Source organism: Mixophyes fleayi, chromosome 2, assembly GCF_038048845.1.
Source record: "Mixophyes fleayi isolate aMixFle1 chromosome 2, aMixFle1.hap1, whole genome shotgun sequence".
NCBI lineage: Eukaryota > Metazoa > Chordata > Amphibia > Anura > Limnodynastidae > Mixophyes > Mixophyes fleayi.
The window spans coordinates 150,685,831-150,706,548 of NC_134403.1; the positions used below are offsets into that span (position 1 = coordinate 150,685,831).

General features: G+C 37.6%; 1 protein-coding gene across 1 annotated transcript; it reads left to right on the top strand.

Annotated features, from left to right (window-relative positions):
- The first annotated feature begins 1,566 nt into the window (after positions 1 to 1,566).
- On the top strand, positions 1,567 to 19,581 carry ECRG4 (ECRG4 augurin precursor). Its single transcript, XM_075198058.1, has 5 exons — positions 1,567 to 1,707; positions 12,557 to 12,676; positions 17,323 to 17,370; positions 17,574 to 17,731; positions 18,971 to 19,581. Exons 2-5 carry the CDS (start codon positions 12,592 to 12,594, stop codon positions 19,130 to 19,132), a joined length of 453 nt encoding a protein of 150 aa, XP_075054159.1. The 5' UTR covers positions 1,567 to 1,707; positions 12,557 to 12,591; the 3' UTR covers positions 19,133 to 19,581.
- The last annotated feature ends 1,137 nt before the right edge of the window (positions 19,582 to 20,718 follow it).

Below are 20,718 nucleotides of genomic sequence, written 5' to 3' on the forward strand. Positions count from 1 at the left end.
TAAGGCCATGGGCAGGAACCGAACTCATGACCCCAGTGTTGTGAGGCAGAAGTGCTAACCACTAAGCCACCGTGCTGCCCATAGATGACTATGGAGACAGCGGTTAGCTCCATTAATGGTGCTAACCCTTCCTTGAATAGAAAAGGCAGTGAAAGAGCCTTTTGTCGGCATTTACACTGGTATTTTGGCACTTCACCACTTTTGGTAAGTTGACCTCATAATCAACTTAACCAAATTTAATTGGATGCTTCAAAATCCACCTTTATGTGACAAGTGTAATTATCCTTTAAAGAAACCTATATTGTCCTTAAGTGGAATAATACATCAACTTGAACAAAGCTGTCAAGCGTGGATTGGGAGAAATTAAGTATGACATTAGTGTTGATGCTAATTTCCCTGAAAAGGTTCTGTGATCATTGTGGGGTGTCACGGTCACACTGGAACCAAGGGACCCTTTTCAATGTGCCTGTATTAGCTCCACCCACCACGAAGGCGCAGACTCTAACATGGCAAAGTTTTTCATCAGGAACCCACGTAAGGAGGTTTGATATTTGCTGCTTCACCACGTAGGTCGCGGTTCCTTGGATGGGTACCAGGCAAGACTGAGAAGAAAATAGGATGTTAAACGGAATGGAAAATCAGAATAGGAATGTCAGGATATAAGGATAACTTCAAGGGTAGCGGGTACAGAATACCAGAATTATCTGAAAAGCATATAGTGCTGGGTACCAGAATCTACTGAATAAGAACAAATACAGGATACTAGGATTAGCTGAGAAGCTTATGGCGCTGGGTACCAAGATCTGCTAAATAGGAACGAATACCAGGATTAGCTGAGAAATTTATAGTGCTGGGTACCAGGATCTGCTGAACATGAATGTATACAAAATACCAGGATTAGCTGAGAAGCTTATAGTGCTGGGTACCAGGATCTGCTGAATAGGAAAAGACAGAATATAAGGATTCACAAGTGTAACAGGAGCAAAACATTCCAGCAACTAGCAGGCAAACTGGACATGAATAGAACCAGAACAGGTGCCTTAAATACTCAAATACTCTGGAGGATGTGGGGGGGGTGAAAGGTAATCAGCCAATGGCTGAACAGGGAAATCTATAAAGGACAGGATGCATATTCATCACTTGATTCCTATCTTCATGGTATTAGCCTATTGCACCGTATTGTCTTGATCTCTAACCAGCAACCTAAATCTTTTCTCTCTTGGTGCAGCACTAATATTCAGTGCATGCTGCTCTGGGAAAAAAAGATTTCTACTTTTCGTACTTGCTTATTTACATTCCATTTCAATACAGGACAAATAGCTAAAACAAAAGGTCCAACCATTCAATTAATTTAAACTTACACAAAAAAAATGCAAAAAAAGATATAGCGATAAACCTTTTCCACACATCTGCAAGTAATCCCAGTTTAGGATGTGGCATTTGTGATTATACAGAAACCTGATTCCTCAGGCTTAGAGTCCCTAGCCAACGTTTTTAGAGAGGGTCTGGTATTCATAAGTTATGTTTTTTTTCCTTTTCATGAAAGTGCCTTTCATATGAGTTCACCTCCTGTCCATCTAGACACCAGTGCAAGTCTTTAAAACACTACCTACAGAAACAGGGTATATAAGGCATACCTTGTGCTGCAGAGGAATACAAGACACCATTGTATACTGACAAGCACTTGGAAAGGACATCATTTCAGAGGTAAAGTAATAAATAAGTTTGCATTTTTTTCAGGAGTTAGAAGCACATTAAGAAAACAAACACATGCTCATTCCAGAATAGCTGGTCGGGTTCAGAAATGAAGAGGTTTACATATTACAGGTCAGTGATCTATGTAACAAGTCAGAGTATGTGGGATGTACTACAGTGTGTAGACCAGAAATTGTGCTTGAATGTCTATGATTTATTGCTTGCAGCTCTTATACAGTAAGATTGTAATTCTGACTATAACTTGTTGCTGTCATTTTATGCTTTACACGTGTATTATTGTTTGAAACTATATAATAAAAAATAAAAACAGAAAATAATAAATTCAAACAACTTTTGAGTTGTAAAGATGATGTAGTAACAGTGAGTTTAGTGTCATTTTCATGGTGGGATATAAAACACGTATGTACACGCATATTGTAGTATACACTTAATTACCAAAGATTTGAAAGCATTTTATTTATTTTTACTGTATATTGCTCAGAACTTTTTGCTTTGTTTCAATTATTTTTTTTACAAAGATCATACAACATAATAAGGTAAGTAAGAACCAGATATTTGCTACATTACTTTGTAAATTCTGATTTTACTGATTTAAAGACTATAACACACCTTGTATTTGTTTTTCCTCACTCCTATTGTTCCCAACTTAAGCAACTATTTAGAATATCCAGTTTCTTATGAATCTGCATTTTTTTCTAACAATCTGTATCTCCTTACTTCTTAACCATATCATTATCCCCCTTTATGACCTAGACATTTTTTTTTATACTTTTGGGTCATCACAAAGAACTTTAGTAGCATAATGTAACAAATATGTTTTTGTTGAGTTTGTTTTATATGGAAAATAGGGAAAAATACAAATTTTTGGAACAGTTACACGGGTAGTAAAATGCCATTAATTCACCTTCAAATGAAATCAGCTAGATCTCATGAGTATAACAATACTAAATATATGTAATATATTTAAAATGTGTAATATTGATACAGCTATAAATATAAGCTGTGTATTTTTTATTTGTTATAATAGTTTTTTCAACAATTTATATATATTTTAATGTTTTACTATTTTGCAAGACCCAGGTTAGGATTTAGTGTAAACTGGATCTAAAAAAGCATCTTCTATTAGATCTATGAGTCTGCTGGAAAGACCTGCAATGCCTTGGGACTACTTTCTGCTGGGGGAAGTCCTTGTGACACCACTGTAGTGAAATCACAGGATTATTTTTTCAGATGAGGAAGTAACACATAACTTTGAATACATAACTTAACACATAACTTTGAATGCTACGTGCTATGATTGGGGTGCTAGGAACCAAAGGAAATGAAATATGGCGACTTACTCTAGTTTCTTAAGTTTAGTGATACTAATTGTTCTGGATTTTTAAAACTGCAGTGTATGGTTAAGCAGCAACCGATCAACCATTTTAAATGATCAGCAAGTGGTTAAATATTCTTCTAAAGCAGTATATAATACTAATTCATAAATATATTGTTGACTTTACAACTGCTTACTAATGCTGACTAAACTGAACACCAATAGACATCTCCTTTAAATAGAGGATTGGATACTCTCAAGGCAGTTATTTCCTGTTAAAAAAAATAATTTGCTAATGAGTACAATTATTCGATTTAATATATTATTTTTATATTACATTATTGTTTACAAAAGCAAGAAATCATAAAATACAGAGTGGTCCATAAGTGGGGAAACACCCTTTTAAATTATTTTAAAAAATTAGGGTTGTATCCAAGATGGCCGACTTCAAAGTGGCCGCCATATTGGCCACATACCTTAAAAAGTTTTCCACCACACCCAGATCATATGTGTAGACACTTCACTAATATTGTAATATTGCTTTACTCATTTCCGTTATAAAGGGTGTATCCACACTTATGGACCTGTACAATAAATCATTAACAAAGTATACAGCAAAATAAAGTAAAACAAATAGTAAACTACACTTTTATTTTTATTTGACTTTAGTCTATGTTATATTAACACAAATCACACAGGTTGGCTATTACACCAATCAATTGCCCTTTCGACATCAGATAAAATATAACTTGTCTATGTGTCTTAGAATTAGAATAGAACAAATTACAAAGCTGCAATTCAATTTCCTATAGTTTAAAAATGAGATGCTTAATTATGAATATAAATGATATTATGCCCTAATGGGGAGAGTTTAATTAAGTAAATTAAAACCGACAGCCTGCTTATCTGTATGCCAATTTTTTATCAATTAATGTTACTGGGCCACAGTGTAAGATCTCTAAAATGGATTTAGTGTTTGGCAATTCTTTTAGTCCTATTTGATTACTGCTTTGTGTCTTCAATCAATTAAGAGAAGTATCAGCCACATAAGCAAACTAGTGAGTGAGTTCCCAGGCAACATCTTACCATGCACACAGGTTTAGGCAGGAATGCTTGGCAAGAGGGTGTCATGTAGACTGTGAATGACACACACACGAAAATATGCAACGAAGGTACTAAAACCTGAATGAATTTACTATTTTACATTATGTCAGAAAAACATATTACACACTACTGGATTACTGGGCTATGCAGGGGAATTAAAAGCAGAATAAAAGGAAGAGCCATCGGAAATGGTGACGTTTATTAAAGTTGGATGTGTTAAGCAGTACTATTTAATGGCTGAAAACTACATCTACGTGCAATGTACAAAGGATGATGGGAGATAGCAGATTCATTATTGGGGGTGAGGGGAACATGTAAGGAAAGAGAATCAATACACATTGACTTTTTAAGGCAACACGTTGCATTGTATAGCGCATATCTAAATTACCTGCAATACGTTTTGGCAGTTTGACAGAATTGTACTATGCATGGCAGCGGAGCGTAAAGTACGCAGCACATGCATACTGTGCATTGTGAATTAAATTTCTATGTTTCTCTCCAGCTCAAATGAATGAACTGGCAGCATCTGTGGTCTGAGAAGAGCTGTCAGTCACATGCAGAAAACAGACAACTGAATAGTGGAGAACTGCAAGTGATTGACAGTTACCATGCTCAGACCACAGATGCTGCTCTGTATAATTAAAATAAAAAAAATTCAAAAGTCATACCCATATTATCAAACAGCCCCAGAGCCCAGATACAGTCTTGGCTGATTTACATTATATCAGGAAGACCATGAGTATGGAGTCCTCATAATGCATTGAAAGCTAATTCCAGGCTGGTCAGCACAGGGCTGGTGCCTCTATGGGGAGGAGGGCTACAAAACCCAGCATGCACCTTCCCTCGCCAGTCTGAAAAGTGCTGGGGCACATACTGGCCCCCCATTGGCTGTGGGCGCCAAGATAATTAATAAGATCAGGACCCCTAGAGTGGCAACTTTGCCACCCAGTTGTTCCAGGATAAATCATACTACATGGGAAAGTCATGGCAGTAGAATCACCACATGTTAAAAGATAGTTGTATATTTCTGTTTTTTTCTCCGCCTAATCATCATCATCATCACTATTTATTTATATAGCGCCACTGATTCCGCAGCGCTGTACAGAGAACTCATTCACACCAAATCAGCAAAAAAACTGATTAAATTGTTGTATGTGGCTTATATAATCTTGCAAATATTGCAAATGCCGTTTAAACACATAGTAAACAATCATTACTTGCTTTGAACAGTATAATAAGATTAAGGAAATAAAATGTTTGACAGCTTCAGCCTAGATACAGTGGTTTACAATCTTTGTTGTGTTTGACACCTCTGTCACATGTGAATAAATTAGAGATGCTCACTGACCCCCGTGTTTTGGTTTTGGATCTGGATCTGGATTACCGTCGTGTTTTGGTTTTGCCAAACCGCCCTTGCGTGTTTTGGTTTTGGTTTTGTTTTGCAATTTTGTTTAAAAATCAATGTTTTTGGGCATAAAATACCCGAATTTAGTGCTCCACCTGTTTCTTGGATAAGTAATGTAATTTTAAAGCTAATAAATTATGAAAAAAACTGTTTAATTCCTGGTAGGCCGTCATTAATTCTAAACACAAACCAGATTGTCTTCCTCTCCATCTATGCATATTGGCCATGCAGCCATCGTCTTTGGGTGTATATTACACCCTACACTTATAGTTAAATATCTAAAGAAATGGACAAAGGCAGTCTGTTTTCTGTCTCTCTAGGCCCCCCTCCACTTCTAGAAAAAACTAAAAAATTCAGCCGTTATAGACTGTACAATATTAATTGAAATGGACAAAGCCAGTTTGGGGTCAGTCTGTGTATGACACCCTACCCCTATTAAGAAATTGCCAAAACAACAGCCTTTCAAGACTGTACGTGATATAGAAATGCCCCAAGTCCCTTTCCTATTTGGGGGTAGATTGCACCCTACACTTATACTTATAAGTATACTTAATTTTTTTTGTGTGTGTTTTTTTCCCTGATTTAAAAAGACTATGTACTTTTACATAGGCTTTACCAGATGCTGTACAGGGAAGACTACCATCAGGACTGGTGTCAGCACCTGCTTGCTGATTCTGCTCATATGTGGACTGCTTTGAATCCATTTTAATGAGCCCGAAGCACTTTTTGACTTTTGACAGCCAGAGAAATTAGTGTTTCACACTGGGGAACATGGGACACCCCAAAGCACTTGTAGTGCAAAATATTGTCTTATATAGATACTGCTGACAAAGATGACTTTTTTTGACAGGCAGAAAAATTACTGAAAAACACTGGGGAATATGGGCCCCCCCATAAAGCACTTGTAGTGCAAAATATTGTTTTAGATACTACTGAAAAATATGCCTTTTGACAGCCAGAAAAATTACTGCAAAACACTGGGGAATATGGGACACCCCAAAGCACTTGGAGTGCCAAAAATTGAAAAAAAAAAGCCTCCTCTATCCTCCTCTATTACTGCTCTAACAATTGCAAATCCAATTGGTATTAATATTAGAATTGTATAGAATAGAATAGAAACGATTATGTGTACAATTATTACTCTGTCCCTGCGCTAATATAGCCTGTGACCTAACCCTGCTCTCTCCCTCTGTCAAATGGCGATGGATTGCTGTGGAGGCTGGTATTTATGCTTTTCAAATCTCGCGAGAGCCAAGCTCAGAAATACGAATACGTCACAATGACGTTTTACCTCGATTTCAATTCCGAATGGGCAGGAGAGTACCGAGCCAAGTACTCGGATAGGCGAAATTCGGATGGATTCGGATCTCGGGGAACCGAGCCCGCCCATCTCTAGAATAATAATAATGCATGTTTAAAAAGAAAACTACATTTTGTCATAGGAGATTAATATTTAGGTGCATTTATTCACCTTTGCTTGTATTCAATTTATTTTAAGCCTTTTTACCTGTTATCCCTGAATTGACAAAAAAGAGCATCTGCATTTTGAATGAAGGTCTGACTGAGTATCACCAAGTTCGTGTAAACAAACTTTCAAGGGCTTCTGTGTGTAATATGTCTTCTTCGAGGTGACAGAGTTTAGAACATGTAGCCCAAGTTGCTACAGATCCAAGTGTTTTCTACATTTGAACGTCTTTAGCTCAAAAATAAAATAAAAATGCAATAAATGAATATGCAAACTATTACAGGTGCCTAAAACATTCTAAAATTATGTTTGGTCTCCATAGAGATTTTTAAAATCACACCACACAAAGCAGATGTAGTCATCTTTTTGCTAAAATTAACTGTTTATTAAGACAAAAAAAAACAACAAGTTTGTTATTGGTATGTGTACAACCTTATCTCCCCCATTTAAAATGCAAGCAAATGAAGCACAAATTTTAAAGATAAATAAACAACAAACTATGAAACATATATTAGTGAAGCCTCACAAAATGCCATTACTCCTAGTAATTTAATTACATTACAGTAATTATACATTATTATAAATTAGTTGTAAATCTTGTTGTGAAGATTCATTTACATTGTAATGTTCTTTTCTTGGGCTTACTGGTTAGGATATATCTTTTCTGTAGCCAGCCACTACATGGTAATATACTTCAGCATTAACAGTTTTAGTGTATTTTCTACCATGGTTCTACCAAAATCAACTATTTTTATATAGTTTGGTAATGTTATTGAGTTAATATTGCAGTGATATTTTATTACATTTGTAGATTTTTAAATTTCAATTTCTTCCAAAACTATCTTTTGACCCAACCAATAACACCATTTGCTTCATTTCTTGGGTACATTCGGTCTTCTGTATGGGTGCTTAGAAAATTAATTAGGAAATAAAAAGCAACTATTTAAATGAAAAACCTCAAGTATTATTTTAAATTTTAAATTATTAATATGTTCACCACAAATCAATGCACTACTTCAGGTATGGACATTAAGTTGCAGCAGAAATTATTTTTCATAGCAATTTATCGTTTTAGTTGTTTAGTCTCCGATATATATGGCTGTCCCGACAAACACATACCTGTCCAGTGTAACCTTTCATCTCTTGCTGTACACTCTAGACCTGCCATTGTCTACTGCGCCTTCACAGTAACATGGCCTCGACCAAGAGGTGATCTGTGATGACATTTCACAGAAGACAATGACATCTCGGTGTTTGGTATACTGTCATACTGCCCCAGTGTTTACAGTACTAGAGCGGCTGACAGACTGTGACAGACATACCTCTCACTTCTCACTATGCCTGTCTATCACATGTAGTCAGGTGTTGGTGTTACAGGATCCATGTGCTGGTTTTGTTAAAGGCCAATCTGACAATCCAATTAGCAACTGCAAATGTGAACTGGAAGGAGGAGAGTAGCGTGCAGCCTGCCGGGGAGTTATCGGTAGAAATCCCTCTACATCAGTTATGGACATCAGATGGCCCCCTGAGCTCTCACCTGCGGCCCCCATCTCCTTCCTCATTCTTTATCACATTTGTTTGTTATATCTTGTAACACGTGGTATAAATGCCTATGGATATGTTATTCAGATAGGTGTCTCTTTCTTTTATTAAATGTATTGTTATAACTTATTACTGAGATCGGGGGTAATGTGCGACCCTTTTGAAGGTTAGAGGGCCGCATCATGCGCCCTTGAAAATGTATCGGGTTGCCTTATGTGGCACTCTTCTCTCTGGTGGACATTTACATAAAGGAAAGAGTTGCTAACATCGAAGACAAACTCTGAAAAGCTAAGCTTTTGTAGCTTGATAAATATCCCTGGATAAATTCTCCTTCCCCATAAAGAACTATGAGGACGGTGGTATAAATCGTTCCTTTAGTGAGCACTGTAGATATCTATTCATGTATTAATCCAATACTTAAATTTGCTTCAATCGTGTGGAAACTTCAGTTTTCACAGAATTTAAGGCAATGAAAAGTTTGATATAGTAAAAAACTGTGGTGGAAATCAGAAATTGTGCAAAATCCTCAGTTTGCATCCATAATGTAACACTAAGGCTAGGTACACACTGGAGCGTTTTCGTCCAATAATTTGGCAAATCAGCCAACATACGACTGTTCGGTCGGAAGTCGGGTTAGTGTGCATAGTGACACGATGGTGGAAAGGCATTCCAAAGTGTTGATTGTCAGCTCATTTGATTGGTTGTACTGTTTAATATTATCCGACCAATCACCTAATGATCACGTAGTGTGTATGCACTCATGCTCATGATCCCCATAGAGTTTACAGAGTCGTGTTCTTTTTAGTCAATGCTAGCAATGAATGTCCTGGTGAATAAATGTAGAGAGTACTGTAGTTGGAATAATTAATTTGCTTGTTCTGAGACAGAATGTTTTGTTTCAGAGTCACAGAAGCTAATGAAATTCGTTAGAACATGTGTATAGCTATAACAAGACGGTTTTAATCAGTGTGACAATAATGAATGAATGAATATTGTGCTGTCATTCTCTGAAGACTAGAGGACCAGATGAAGAGCACAGATCTGAAGGTAAATCGTATCAGTGTGTATGCATGATCTGCTAGACCAGGCCTGTCCAACCTGCGGCCCTCCAGGTGTTGTGAAACTACAAGCCCCAGCATACCCTTCCAGCTATCAACTGCTTGTCTACCGGCAAAGCATGCTGGGACTTGTAGTTTCACAACACCTGGAGGGCCGCAGGTTGGACAGGCCTGTGCTAGACTGATCGGACCTTCAGTTGTAGGTTCAATCGTTTGAGATAAAATGTCGGTCGGAAAATTCTTCAGTGTGTACCTAGCCTAAGAGAAGATATGTTAATTTATAGTATCAATAAATACACACTACAAATAACAAATAACATTTCAGTTAAAGAGGTCAAGAGGAAGAGTAGAAAAATATAGTAACATTTACAAGTACATATGTAAAAGTTTCAGGAGTTTATCAGAAAGGAAGATATTTGATATATATAAAAAAAAAATAGATTGTAAGAATTGTTTAACTATACATTGCAGAAAAGAAAGTTAGTTACAGTATAAAACCAGGTACATAGGTAACAACACATTTTACTTGACAGTGATCAAACAAATGTATTTCAATGACGTGTTTAGTACTTTTTCCATATTGTACTTGGAAAAGGTCAACAATGCAAAGAGACATTACAAGAGGAAGCATTTTTTAACTTTTTTAAAAATCTTTTTGGAGGAGCAAAGTAAGAAGGCAGAGGGCAAATAGATATGGGAGAAATAAAGGGCATGGGTTAGAGGAGACAAAGGGGGCAACCATGACACAGGGGATCAGGAGAGGCAAAGAGAGGAGCAATAGACAAAAGAGACATGAGAATGAAGGTGAAGGGCCTGGTTCATCAAGGCACACATACTGAGCGCAACTTGTGCTGGTTTTAAACCACAAACCAGCTCTGCGCACTCCCGAATTCATCAAGAAATGGATCTGAGGATACGATGAATTCAACTGTAGGTCTACTATGTTCTACTACACAAGACACTGCAGGAGAAGTCCAATACCTATGTGGATTAGAATGCATAGAAAAAAATATAGAATGGATGTAATCAGTTAATAATAAAGGCCTTAATGATAAAATGGTAAAACAAAAAAAAGGACTTAGACTAGCTCTGTAGCTGGAGCAAGAGATATGGCAGAAAAATAAGTAATTTTGTGATGTCCAGAGCTTGATTCGGACGTGGCTGCGTGGGCTTGAGTTTGGCACACCTCTACTGTAAATTGACTACAGCAAAACACTCCTTCCTCACCCTGTTCATTCCCTGAAATTGTTGGCTGTAGTAAATAAATATTGTGCCCGAGGACAGAGCTGACCTGGCTGCGTTTACTGGCGTGTGGTCCAGTTCTGGCCATGCGCAGAGTGATTTTGCGTATGATATGCTCACAATCGGCAGATAGTGCCTTGATGAATCAGGCCTGAAGATGTTAGGCAAATGGATGGGTGAAACAAGAATCAAAGATAAGTCAGGGAGGCAGTGGAAAGATGAAATATAGGGGGATACAGGATGGTAGGTAAGGGGCATATACATGAGAAAAGGGGCAATAGTAACAAAGACATAAAGGGATAGACAATTCATACAACCACCCTGGAAAATAATGGCATCACAGAAGAAATATCTGAGAACAACATACGGCTAATTTACAGCCAGGTGCAAAATTTACCCAGGCCCAGAATTTGCAGTATTGTAATGTTGGCTTCAGGGCCCTATCTGTGTGAAGTTTCTATGTTCTCCCCGTGTTTGTGTGAGTTTCCTCTGGCTGCTCTGGTTTCTTCCCACAGTCCAAAAACATACTAGTAAGTTAATTGGGTGATGACAAAAATGACCCAAGTGTGTGTGTATTTCATACAACCCATCTGTATAAAATATGTGGGCCTCAAAAGGGGCAGGGCTTGCAGACGAATGGGTGGTTTTGTCCCAAAGTGGGCTTTTTTGAGTGGATGAGGGTGGGGTTTTTACAAATGGGGGGGGGCTTGTTTTGTCACTATTTTGCATGTCTAAAAAGTAGGAAGAATTTTATGCTTATATGTGTTTGTGTGATAAAGAATTTATACTGTAAGCTCCAATGGGGAGCAGGGACTGATATGAATGATTAAATGTTTTCTGTTCGGCCCTGTGGTATACGGTAGTGCTCTATAAATAAACTTGAATAATAAATCCTATTCCAAACTAATCATGTCCTGGTCACAAATACTATAACACACACGGAACTGACATAGTACATGATATTTTGATTAACTGGCCTTAAGTTTTCTCTATATTTCCCTTCTTGTCAGAGCATCATCAAATTTGTTATCACCAAAATTGTATATCTTTTCTATATTCCAGGCATCTTGGTCAAAAGTAAAACTGTTTTATGTACACTGTAATGAAAGTGCAAGTGTTTATCAGCCATGACTTGAGCAAAATGACAGCAACATTTCTTATATAGAGTTTGACACAACAGGTTAATTTGAGGTGTGATGTTCTGGTGATATAATCTTTGGATTCCACTTTTGCATTTCAATTTCAGCAGTGCGTTTGTAAAGTTGCATTTTGTGGGAAGAATAGAACAGGGGTGACAATGGTCAATTTATTCTGCTGAGGTTGGGGTAGGACTAGAACCACTGAAAGCCAGTTACTGACGGCAAAACTTGTTAAACTTTGTAGCCAAATGTGGAAGTCTTAATTTTCCAGTTGAGCTGCTTAGAATTTATAAACATTAAATATTCCAAGCAGTTTGTAAATAAATCACTGTACACAAGCCCAAGAAAAATAAGATGCGTTTCCACCTAGATGTTATGTACTTATTCATGTTGATTACTGCCAGCATTCATTAGAATGAACTGAAGTAACCTTTCACATAAAGCGGTCACTGCTGAAAAGATTTTATTCTGTTCTGTGCCTCCCTTTTATTCCCACCTACTTAATGGAGTTATACTGGCATGGGAAGGTTACTGGGCATTCTCACTGACTATCGCCCATACTGTTCCTAGGTAACGAGTGACAGGTTTCTTTACCAGCAAGCAAGATGGGACTTCTTACTTTCTTACAGCAGCGCTTTGGAGTCTCCTGTTTGGTCTTGGTAGTTCTTCTCGTTGTACTTGTATGCCCTGGTGAGTATTATAGCTGACTATTGTGCAATGTAATGGTGCTTTAAAGATGCATAATTGCATTATGCATAATGGTGCTTTAAAGATGCATTTAATACATACAAAGATGACCAGAAACACCCTCTTGAATTATATGCACAGACACCTTCAAATAATGACATGTTCACGAAGCTGAACACAAATACTGTTATAATCGTTTTTTGCATCCAGTTCTCTAGTATTTTTCTCAGTTGACCACGCATTATGCATTTTGTCTATATTTTTTGCTTAGCAGTACATTTAGTGCAGTACACTGGTGGAAAGTTAGTTGGTTTAATTTTTAAGCAAAAATGTATTACAGTGCTTAACTTTAACAATCAAACTTATTTTATGCACCCACATTCTATTTTTATAGTTATGTTTTAGAATAGAGCATTGAAATAAATAAGGGATTAGATATGCTGCAGTGTCAGAAATTGCATACACATTTTAGAATAAGCTATACAATATGCTGAAGGACTTTTGCCTTCGGTCCAATGTCTTCTCATTGTTTGAAATTCCTCATTCAGGTGTCATTATTATACCACCCTTTATCGTTAGAGTGGTGACCACGGCCAGCTTACTTACACTGGTTTCACATTTGTGGCACTAGTGCAAGCTGTGAAGATTGTTCATATTTGCTCTAATGCAGTCAGTAATATGGTATCATTTGATATGTAACACATCATAACATATGAAGAAATTGAGACTTGTGTTATTTATACAACCACACTGCTTTGATCACTCACATATTCTGCCTTTTCTCGTGGATTTAAACGCATCAGAGGTAAACATAAGGATCGTAGTAAAACGAATCTACAAAGTTGCAATAATAAAAACTAAAATTCACTGGTTGCTAGTGTTTAGTTATGTAGCAGTTTTACCTGAGTCAAGATATAGTGAGACCTGAAATAGTATTATAGAAAATACAGAGTATAGAAAGAATGTCCGCACCATTATGTATGTTCCAGAACTACCTTATTCAATACCAGACACAGGTAAGTAGGTACAATATGCCATGGGATTACTGGGAATAGTGGGATTACTTGGTTTCACTCAGCAGTGGGTACCACCTGACCCATACATCACAAAAAGTTATTTCTGCAGACCCTTGTCATGGGCATCTGAGGTGCACTAACTTGTAGATCAAATTGGTATCCAAAAGGGTTGTACTGCTCAGGACCCTGAATAGTTTGTCCAGATGCAAAATAATTTGCAGGCGTCTTTTGCAGGCGTAATTTGCAGGCCCATTCCTGAATGGGCAAAAGTGGGCAGTTATCAATTTATCAACTAAACCAGTTATGGAATTTATTAATAAAGACCCCTACGTTGATAATCTTTTTTAAGCCAATTTATGAAGAAAGTGTCAACAAGGCGGCCAAACAATGCCCAGCTCCCTGGTGATACTGGCTGGCAGCTGTAAGAGGAGTGTTACTTCTTGCCATGCCAGTCCTGGGACCAGATAGATTGTGAGATAGCATGCCCTGGAATGCTGAAGCACAAGCAGAATTTAACGATTGTGTAGCTTGAACTCTGCACCTCTGTGAAAGGGCCTGGTTGCCATGACGCCATGGGTGCGCGGACACCCAGACACGGTCTTTATTATAGTATCGGTTACATGACCAAACTTACCTCCTCCCTGCCCCCTTACCAATCACCCTCTATATATAGCTGTTCTGTTCTGGACACCACTAGGGTTTCAGAACGGTTATCTTCGTTATCATGCTTGTGCCGTCTCCTGGCTGCCATATTCCTGGTACTTCTCTCTCACGCTCACATCCAGGGATGCCGACCTGAACTACCATATTACTAGAGCATCTCATCCCTGCACATGGACCACACTCAAGACACAGCCCAGGGGCCGTGACCTGCTAGACGCACCCAGCCAAACCTATACCTTTTTCCAGGGGTCCTGGGTGAATATCAGCCTCTCATTAGACTCCATATCCTGGGTACCAGTAGTGCAAACTTGAGCTAGTTCAGGACATTTATCATCAAGAGTCCTGATCCTACACCTATTAATTTTGGTACAGCAAAAGAGCAGCATTCTGGACAGATTAGTCTTTTGTTGAAGGTCAATTGTAAATTTTAATTGGCAGCTATTTTTCCTTTTACTAATAGCACTTAAAATATAGCGGTTATATTATCCAGTGAAGGGGCCAGAAAACAGTTACTTATGGATGCTGGCCCTCAGATCACTCTCCATATTATTCAAAGTGTATACTATGAAGAACTCAATGGGGATGCCTAGACTTCCTCATTCCGCACAGGAAATCCGGTGGCATCACAAGGGTGACATCATCAGGAATTCTCCAGTATAGGAAAGAATTTGGTGCTTGAGGGAAGCTCTGTTTTAGATCTTCCCTGTGGGCCAGCACTGGTATACTCAGTTTTAATTGGAACTCATAGCGGCTGACAGGTCAGACACTACTAGATCCATGTTACACTGAATCTACCAACTCTGAACACATGGGAAAACTGTGACAGGCTGCTTGGTTAATAAATAATACAAATTAAACTTAATTAAATCTAATAAAAATAAGATAAAAAAAAAAATGCCTGGGCTTTATAATTCTGTGATACCCTACACATGTTTGATAAAAAAATATACTCAGACCTACTGTAGACAATTGTGGTTTTTTTTGTGGCGTGATTTCCCTATTTTTACAGTCCATCCACTGCCCTAATGTATTTAAAATAAGTTTTTATTTTGCTATGCAACCAATGGAAGGTTCAATCAGTCCTAGAAAAAAAAGTGAAATATACCAGGGGCAACAAAGCACTTTAACAATGACTCCAATTTAACAAACACATAGCAATACTGAAATGAAATTACATATGAACATAACAGTACTTCCAGATATATTATTAAGCTCAGTTATAGTCTGATATTTAATGCCCAAACTTTGCTTTACAGTCTGAGTATACTTACAAGTTAAATTCTGATTGCAATAAAAATAATAGAAATAAAGTAATTAATCACATGTCACTAAATACCAAAATTAAACAATTTTCAATTCAGGCAATTTTACTCTTCTGAGCAAAAGACTTTACAAATAATCACACAATTGAAATACTTTGTACACTGCAGCTGTACCCAAATCCCCCCCCCCCACCCCGTGGTTCATGTTCAGGCACAAGCGAAATGTCATGACGTTGATTGCTCCCAGGAGATTATTGCCTTTGGTTGCTCATCCTACTCACATCCCAGGGTAAATTTATGAAGCTACAAGTTTCCGGCTGGTTAGAAAAGTGGAGATGTTGCCTATAGCGACCAATCAAATTCCATCTATAATTTTGCAGAATGTACTAAATGAATAACTAGAATCTGATTGGTTGCGAACCCGTCAGAAACTTGAAGCTTGATAAATTTATCCCCCCACCCCCTTCCAATGTGGCCAATTAACAAAGTTTGCTGGTTCTGTATTACAGAACTGGCAGATCCCCAGAATAAGTAGCTGCATTTAGCAGGCTCCAGGGATCTAGCAGGGGAATGATTTATATAGGGAAATATTTACTAACTGGTAATGCAGCTCTAAAGGAGAATATTCATTACAGGAAAGGTTAGTTTTGTGACATATGGACATCATTTCCATTTTTTTTTATTACTCTAGTTGAATGCACTGGATTTTTTCTCTTGAAGAAAATTATATAAAATATCATGACTCTCTATTACTTTACTTCTGAGTATGATGATGCCTGGGATAAAGCTGAAGGAGTAAGCATGGATTGCAATGCATGACATCATTAGGAGGACTTTGCTAGAGAACAGATTACACTTCAGTTTTAAAAACAAAACATGTCACCTAAGCCCGCTGGAGGCAGCCATTTTGTGAGCCAAGTCGATAATTAAGAAAATGCTTCATTCCTAGTGAATTGATCATTTAAATATCTGTTTAGCCTACAAAATGTGATATTACTGCAGCACCACATGAGCAAATATTTTCTGGAGACATTGGAGGAAAGGTATAAGATCAGTTCACAAAATGTACCCACTCTGTGCCACAGTGGCTTTGAATTGGCACATGGAGGCCGATTGCCGGAGAAACCAGGTGGAGGATATTGGTAACAGCCCTAAAACATGCTTCATTCAAAGAATGATTTTCATCTAAGTTAACCCTTACTGTTCCAGGTTAGTACCACTGAGCTACCCTGGCAACATTTTTTTTTTATAGAAATTACAGCAATAAAGATTTTTTATCGCCACAATAGAAAAAAAAAATCATCATCATCATCCCTGGTATCCCTATTAATAAATCAGCCCATGATCTCTAATGCAGTGTATGCTTCATTTATAAAGACAGGACATCCTGGTAGAAAATTGAGCAGTGATCTGTAAACATTTATAGCTCAATCAGCCATACCACAACAGTTCATTGATTAGGCATTGTTAGGAAGCCTGGCAAACATATTGATTTTGATATTGGAAAGTAATACTTCCTATTTCAAAATGAAATGGCTGTGTAAGCTCAGTGATCGTGTAGAACTTCCTCCATTTAAGGGCTTTTACCTCCAATAAATGTGTCTGAAAATATGAAGATATCCTTAGATCTGTAAACAATAAACAGACGTTCTGTAACCAGCCCTTATTTGTAGACACAATATATACTATATACTTTTTATATTTGTAGATGTTTCAAGTGGGAACAAACTCCGAAAGATGCTCCAAAAAAGAGAAGGTAAATTAACGTCCATTGAAAATCAAGAGGAAAAATTGTTGATAATTATACAATTACCATTTTCTTTTTGAGCTATTATGTGTGAAAACTTTAACTGTTCAGCTAGCGTATAAATAAGTGAAACTAACACATGTCTAACGCAACAATATGTCAATTTCATTTTTGAGTTTTTCTTTTTATTATTCCTCATTGATTGGATGTAGCTAAGGAACCTGCCAAAGCCATTGTGGCTGTAGAAGGAAACAAAGCCAATGAATTTTTAAACTCACTAAAGCGACCAAAGCGCCAGCTGTGGGACAGGAGTCGGCCTGAAGTGCAGCAGTGGTACCAACAATTCCTCTATATGGGCTTTGATGAAACTGTAAGTGGAAGGAGGTGGTAATTGTAAAATAGTAGTATATAATGGTCCATCATGCATTCTAATCAGGTGACCAGGAGAAGTAGAGAATACTACATTCCATAATAGAAGATCCTAGTGCTAGGAGAATACTGTATCACCGATACAAGTGTCAAACAATTGGGGTGGGAAAAAGTCAGAAAGGGTGGAAATTAAATCCTTATTTTATTAACTTAACTAGAGATGAGTATAATACAAAATATAGTCACAGTTCCTATGTGAGAATAGCACAGGATCCTCAGCTGAACATATAGGCAAGGTGAGCTATATAGTAACAGAAGGGGCGCAGATATGTAAAGCAAAGTAAGAGAGAAAGGGGAGGAGGGGCAGTGGTGGATTTCCTAGTTATGTCACCAATATAGCCAAACAAATGTAACTGAAATTCATGTCAGAGGCAGCAGGTATAGTGTCTCTTGGGAGTAATGTCAAATTTAATCTTCACAGTGTTGGAGAATGATATGAAAACACTGCACATAGTGTACACTTTGGAGCAGTTTACGTCTCCAGAGTCTCTAAAGAAAGTGTACACACTGGGGCACACAACAAAACAGCTGATTCAACATTGGTAGCAAAGCTAGCGGCCTGTGTTTTACTGGGTAGTGTGGATGTTGGGTGCTAAAGGTGCCAAATAAACAAAACAAGCCGCACACTGTCCATATCACGTGCATGATACCAAAGTGCTTTTTTGATGCATTAATTAACCTGTAAAGAACAAACATGACTTCCCTTTTGGCCAAATTGGTAAATTTTTAAATCATAGTGGCAAGCACTACACCATTACCTTTATGTGATAAACAGCACAGAAATTTCCATGGAAAATAATTCCAGCAAGCAGTAGATTACAGAAATTGTTAGTAGTAATAGATTTTGCCTATCAAACCATTTGGAGATCTAGTTCTAATCACAAGTTTATTCTATGGAATGTAATGAGCATCATATGTGCAATTTTGATGTGCTGAGCACCATTAGTTATATATAATAAAGTACTGTTCAGTGCAAGAGAATACATGTCCTCTGAGGGGATATTAGTGTAACTTGCCTAAAAAGACTTCCTTGTGCAACAAACATTTTCTGAATCATCTGTAAACCCAATAAACTGGAAATAGCTGAATTTGACTTATGTATCCAGTTTATACAGCAGTATATATGATCATAAGATGTGAAGGAAAAAAAAACATCCCACATAATTGTTTTTAACTGTAGAAATATGAAGACGATATGAACTACTGGATGAATCAAGGCCGTGGTGGAAGTGAGTACTATGGCGGTTTCCATCAGCACCACTATGACGAAGATGCAGCTATTGGACCCCGCAATCCATATACATTCCGACACGGAGCTGGCGTGAACTATGACGACTATTAGCTCAGAAATTTACCATTGCACTGAAAATGAAAATCATTAGCCGTATCTTTGAATAAAATGCTTTTTAAGGAGGTGCATTCTGGTAAATAACTGGTAGATGGTTAAAAAACAGTTGAAAAGAAAGCCTTGATCCGTAATCATGAGTTACTAGGTCAGTTTATACCTATGGTGTCTTTATTCTGTAGTTTTGTTTAACTATTTGTAAGTGGTCACACTGTTGACTATACAATTAAAATTTAGTATGAAGAAAGCACTGATATTTTTGACGCACAAAGACAACTATGCTTTCCTTATTTTATCGGTTTTCTTACAGTAATAAAATATCTGTTCGTAACTTTTTCCCTTTATATAAGCAGACAGTACTGCAAATAAATGTAACTGTGGATGCTGTAACAAAAGCATATAAATGTTTAACATGTGTTTACTATAAAGAAATGTTGTGGAACTTTCTGGGACAGTCTTCATAAGAAACTCAACTGAACAGTCTGCCCTCAATTATAGAAAACCTATAAACACTAGTTATAGGCCCCAACTGTGTTTTCCCTCCACTGACACAGTAGTCCTGTAATCCTTCCACTAAACGGGCAAAGCCTCCAAGCTCATAACCACAGTTAGGTCAAGCAAGCACAAAGGGGCATAATCAATTACACGCGATGTTCCTCCGAACACTGCTGCACACCATTGTAGGTGCTAAGGTACCTCAACATCATGGATTTTTCCTCACACCTTAATTCTGGAGGGGGGTGCTGTGGGTGAAAAGTGATGTTACATCTCCGGAGTGCCATCAAGGCTATTCCGGAGGCACCATCGCCGCTAATTGAATATGCCCCAAAATGTATACATGGTTTTCTATAAAACACATTGAAGGAGAACTCCAATCTCTTTATTTTTCCCCAAAATGCAACCCAATTTCACGCTTTTAACTACTAGTAAGTTAACAGAGGATAAAAAAGTTAGCACTCAGTTAATCCGATATTATACATGGAACCTGTTGCATAGCAATATATAAATGCCCTATCTGTATCTTGTGTGTATCTAGCAAAATGAAAAACATGAGGTATTTGTTCATATAATGATAAAAACATTTGAGCCTCCATCCTGTGAAGGGTACCTCATTGTATACAGGTCCTACCCTAACCTATCTGCCTCAAACACCAGTAAAGTGGAGTTAAAAGGCCCTCAGCTTCCAGGTCCACAGACATCATCATATTTTTTTCTCTGGTTTTGTTACAAAATATTGCCTTGTGTTGTCTTGCCAGCTATTTGGCCTCTTTAAGGCCTTGTCCGATGTGGTTTACAAGCCAGCCCTTGTTAGATGTGAGCTCCTTTATTTATTTTCTAGTAAATTAACAAGTGAGCAAAGTTTGTTGTAACACACCCAAGACATGTTGCAGCAGCATTTTTTTTCCCCCTTTTATTATTTGGCTTCCCAAGTTATCTCATCAATGAAACCGACTGGACCATCCCTGGAATTCTGTAGCTAGTGCAATCAGTTGTCTCAACAAAATCACGTAACCCTGCTCATCTTCAATTCTTCAGGCACATAAGGAACGAAGCAGGGCTGTGCACCAATTTGCTAACTGATG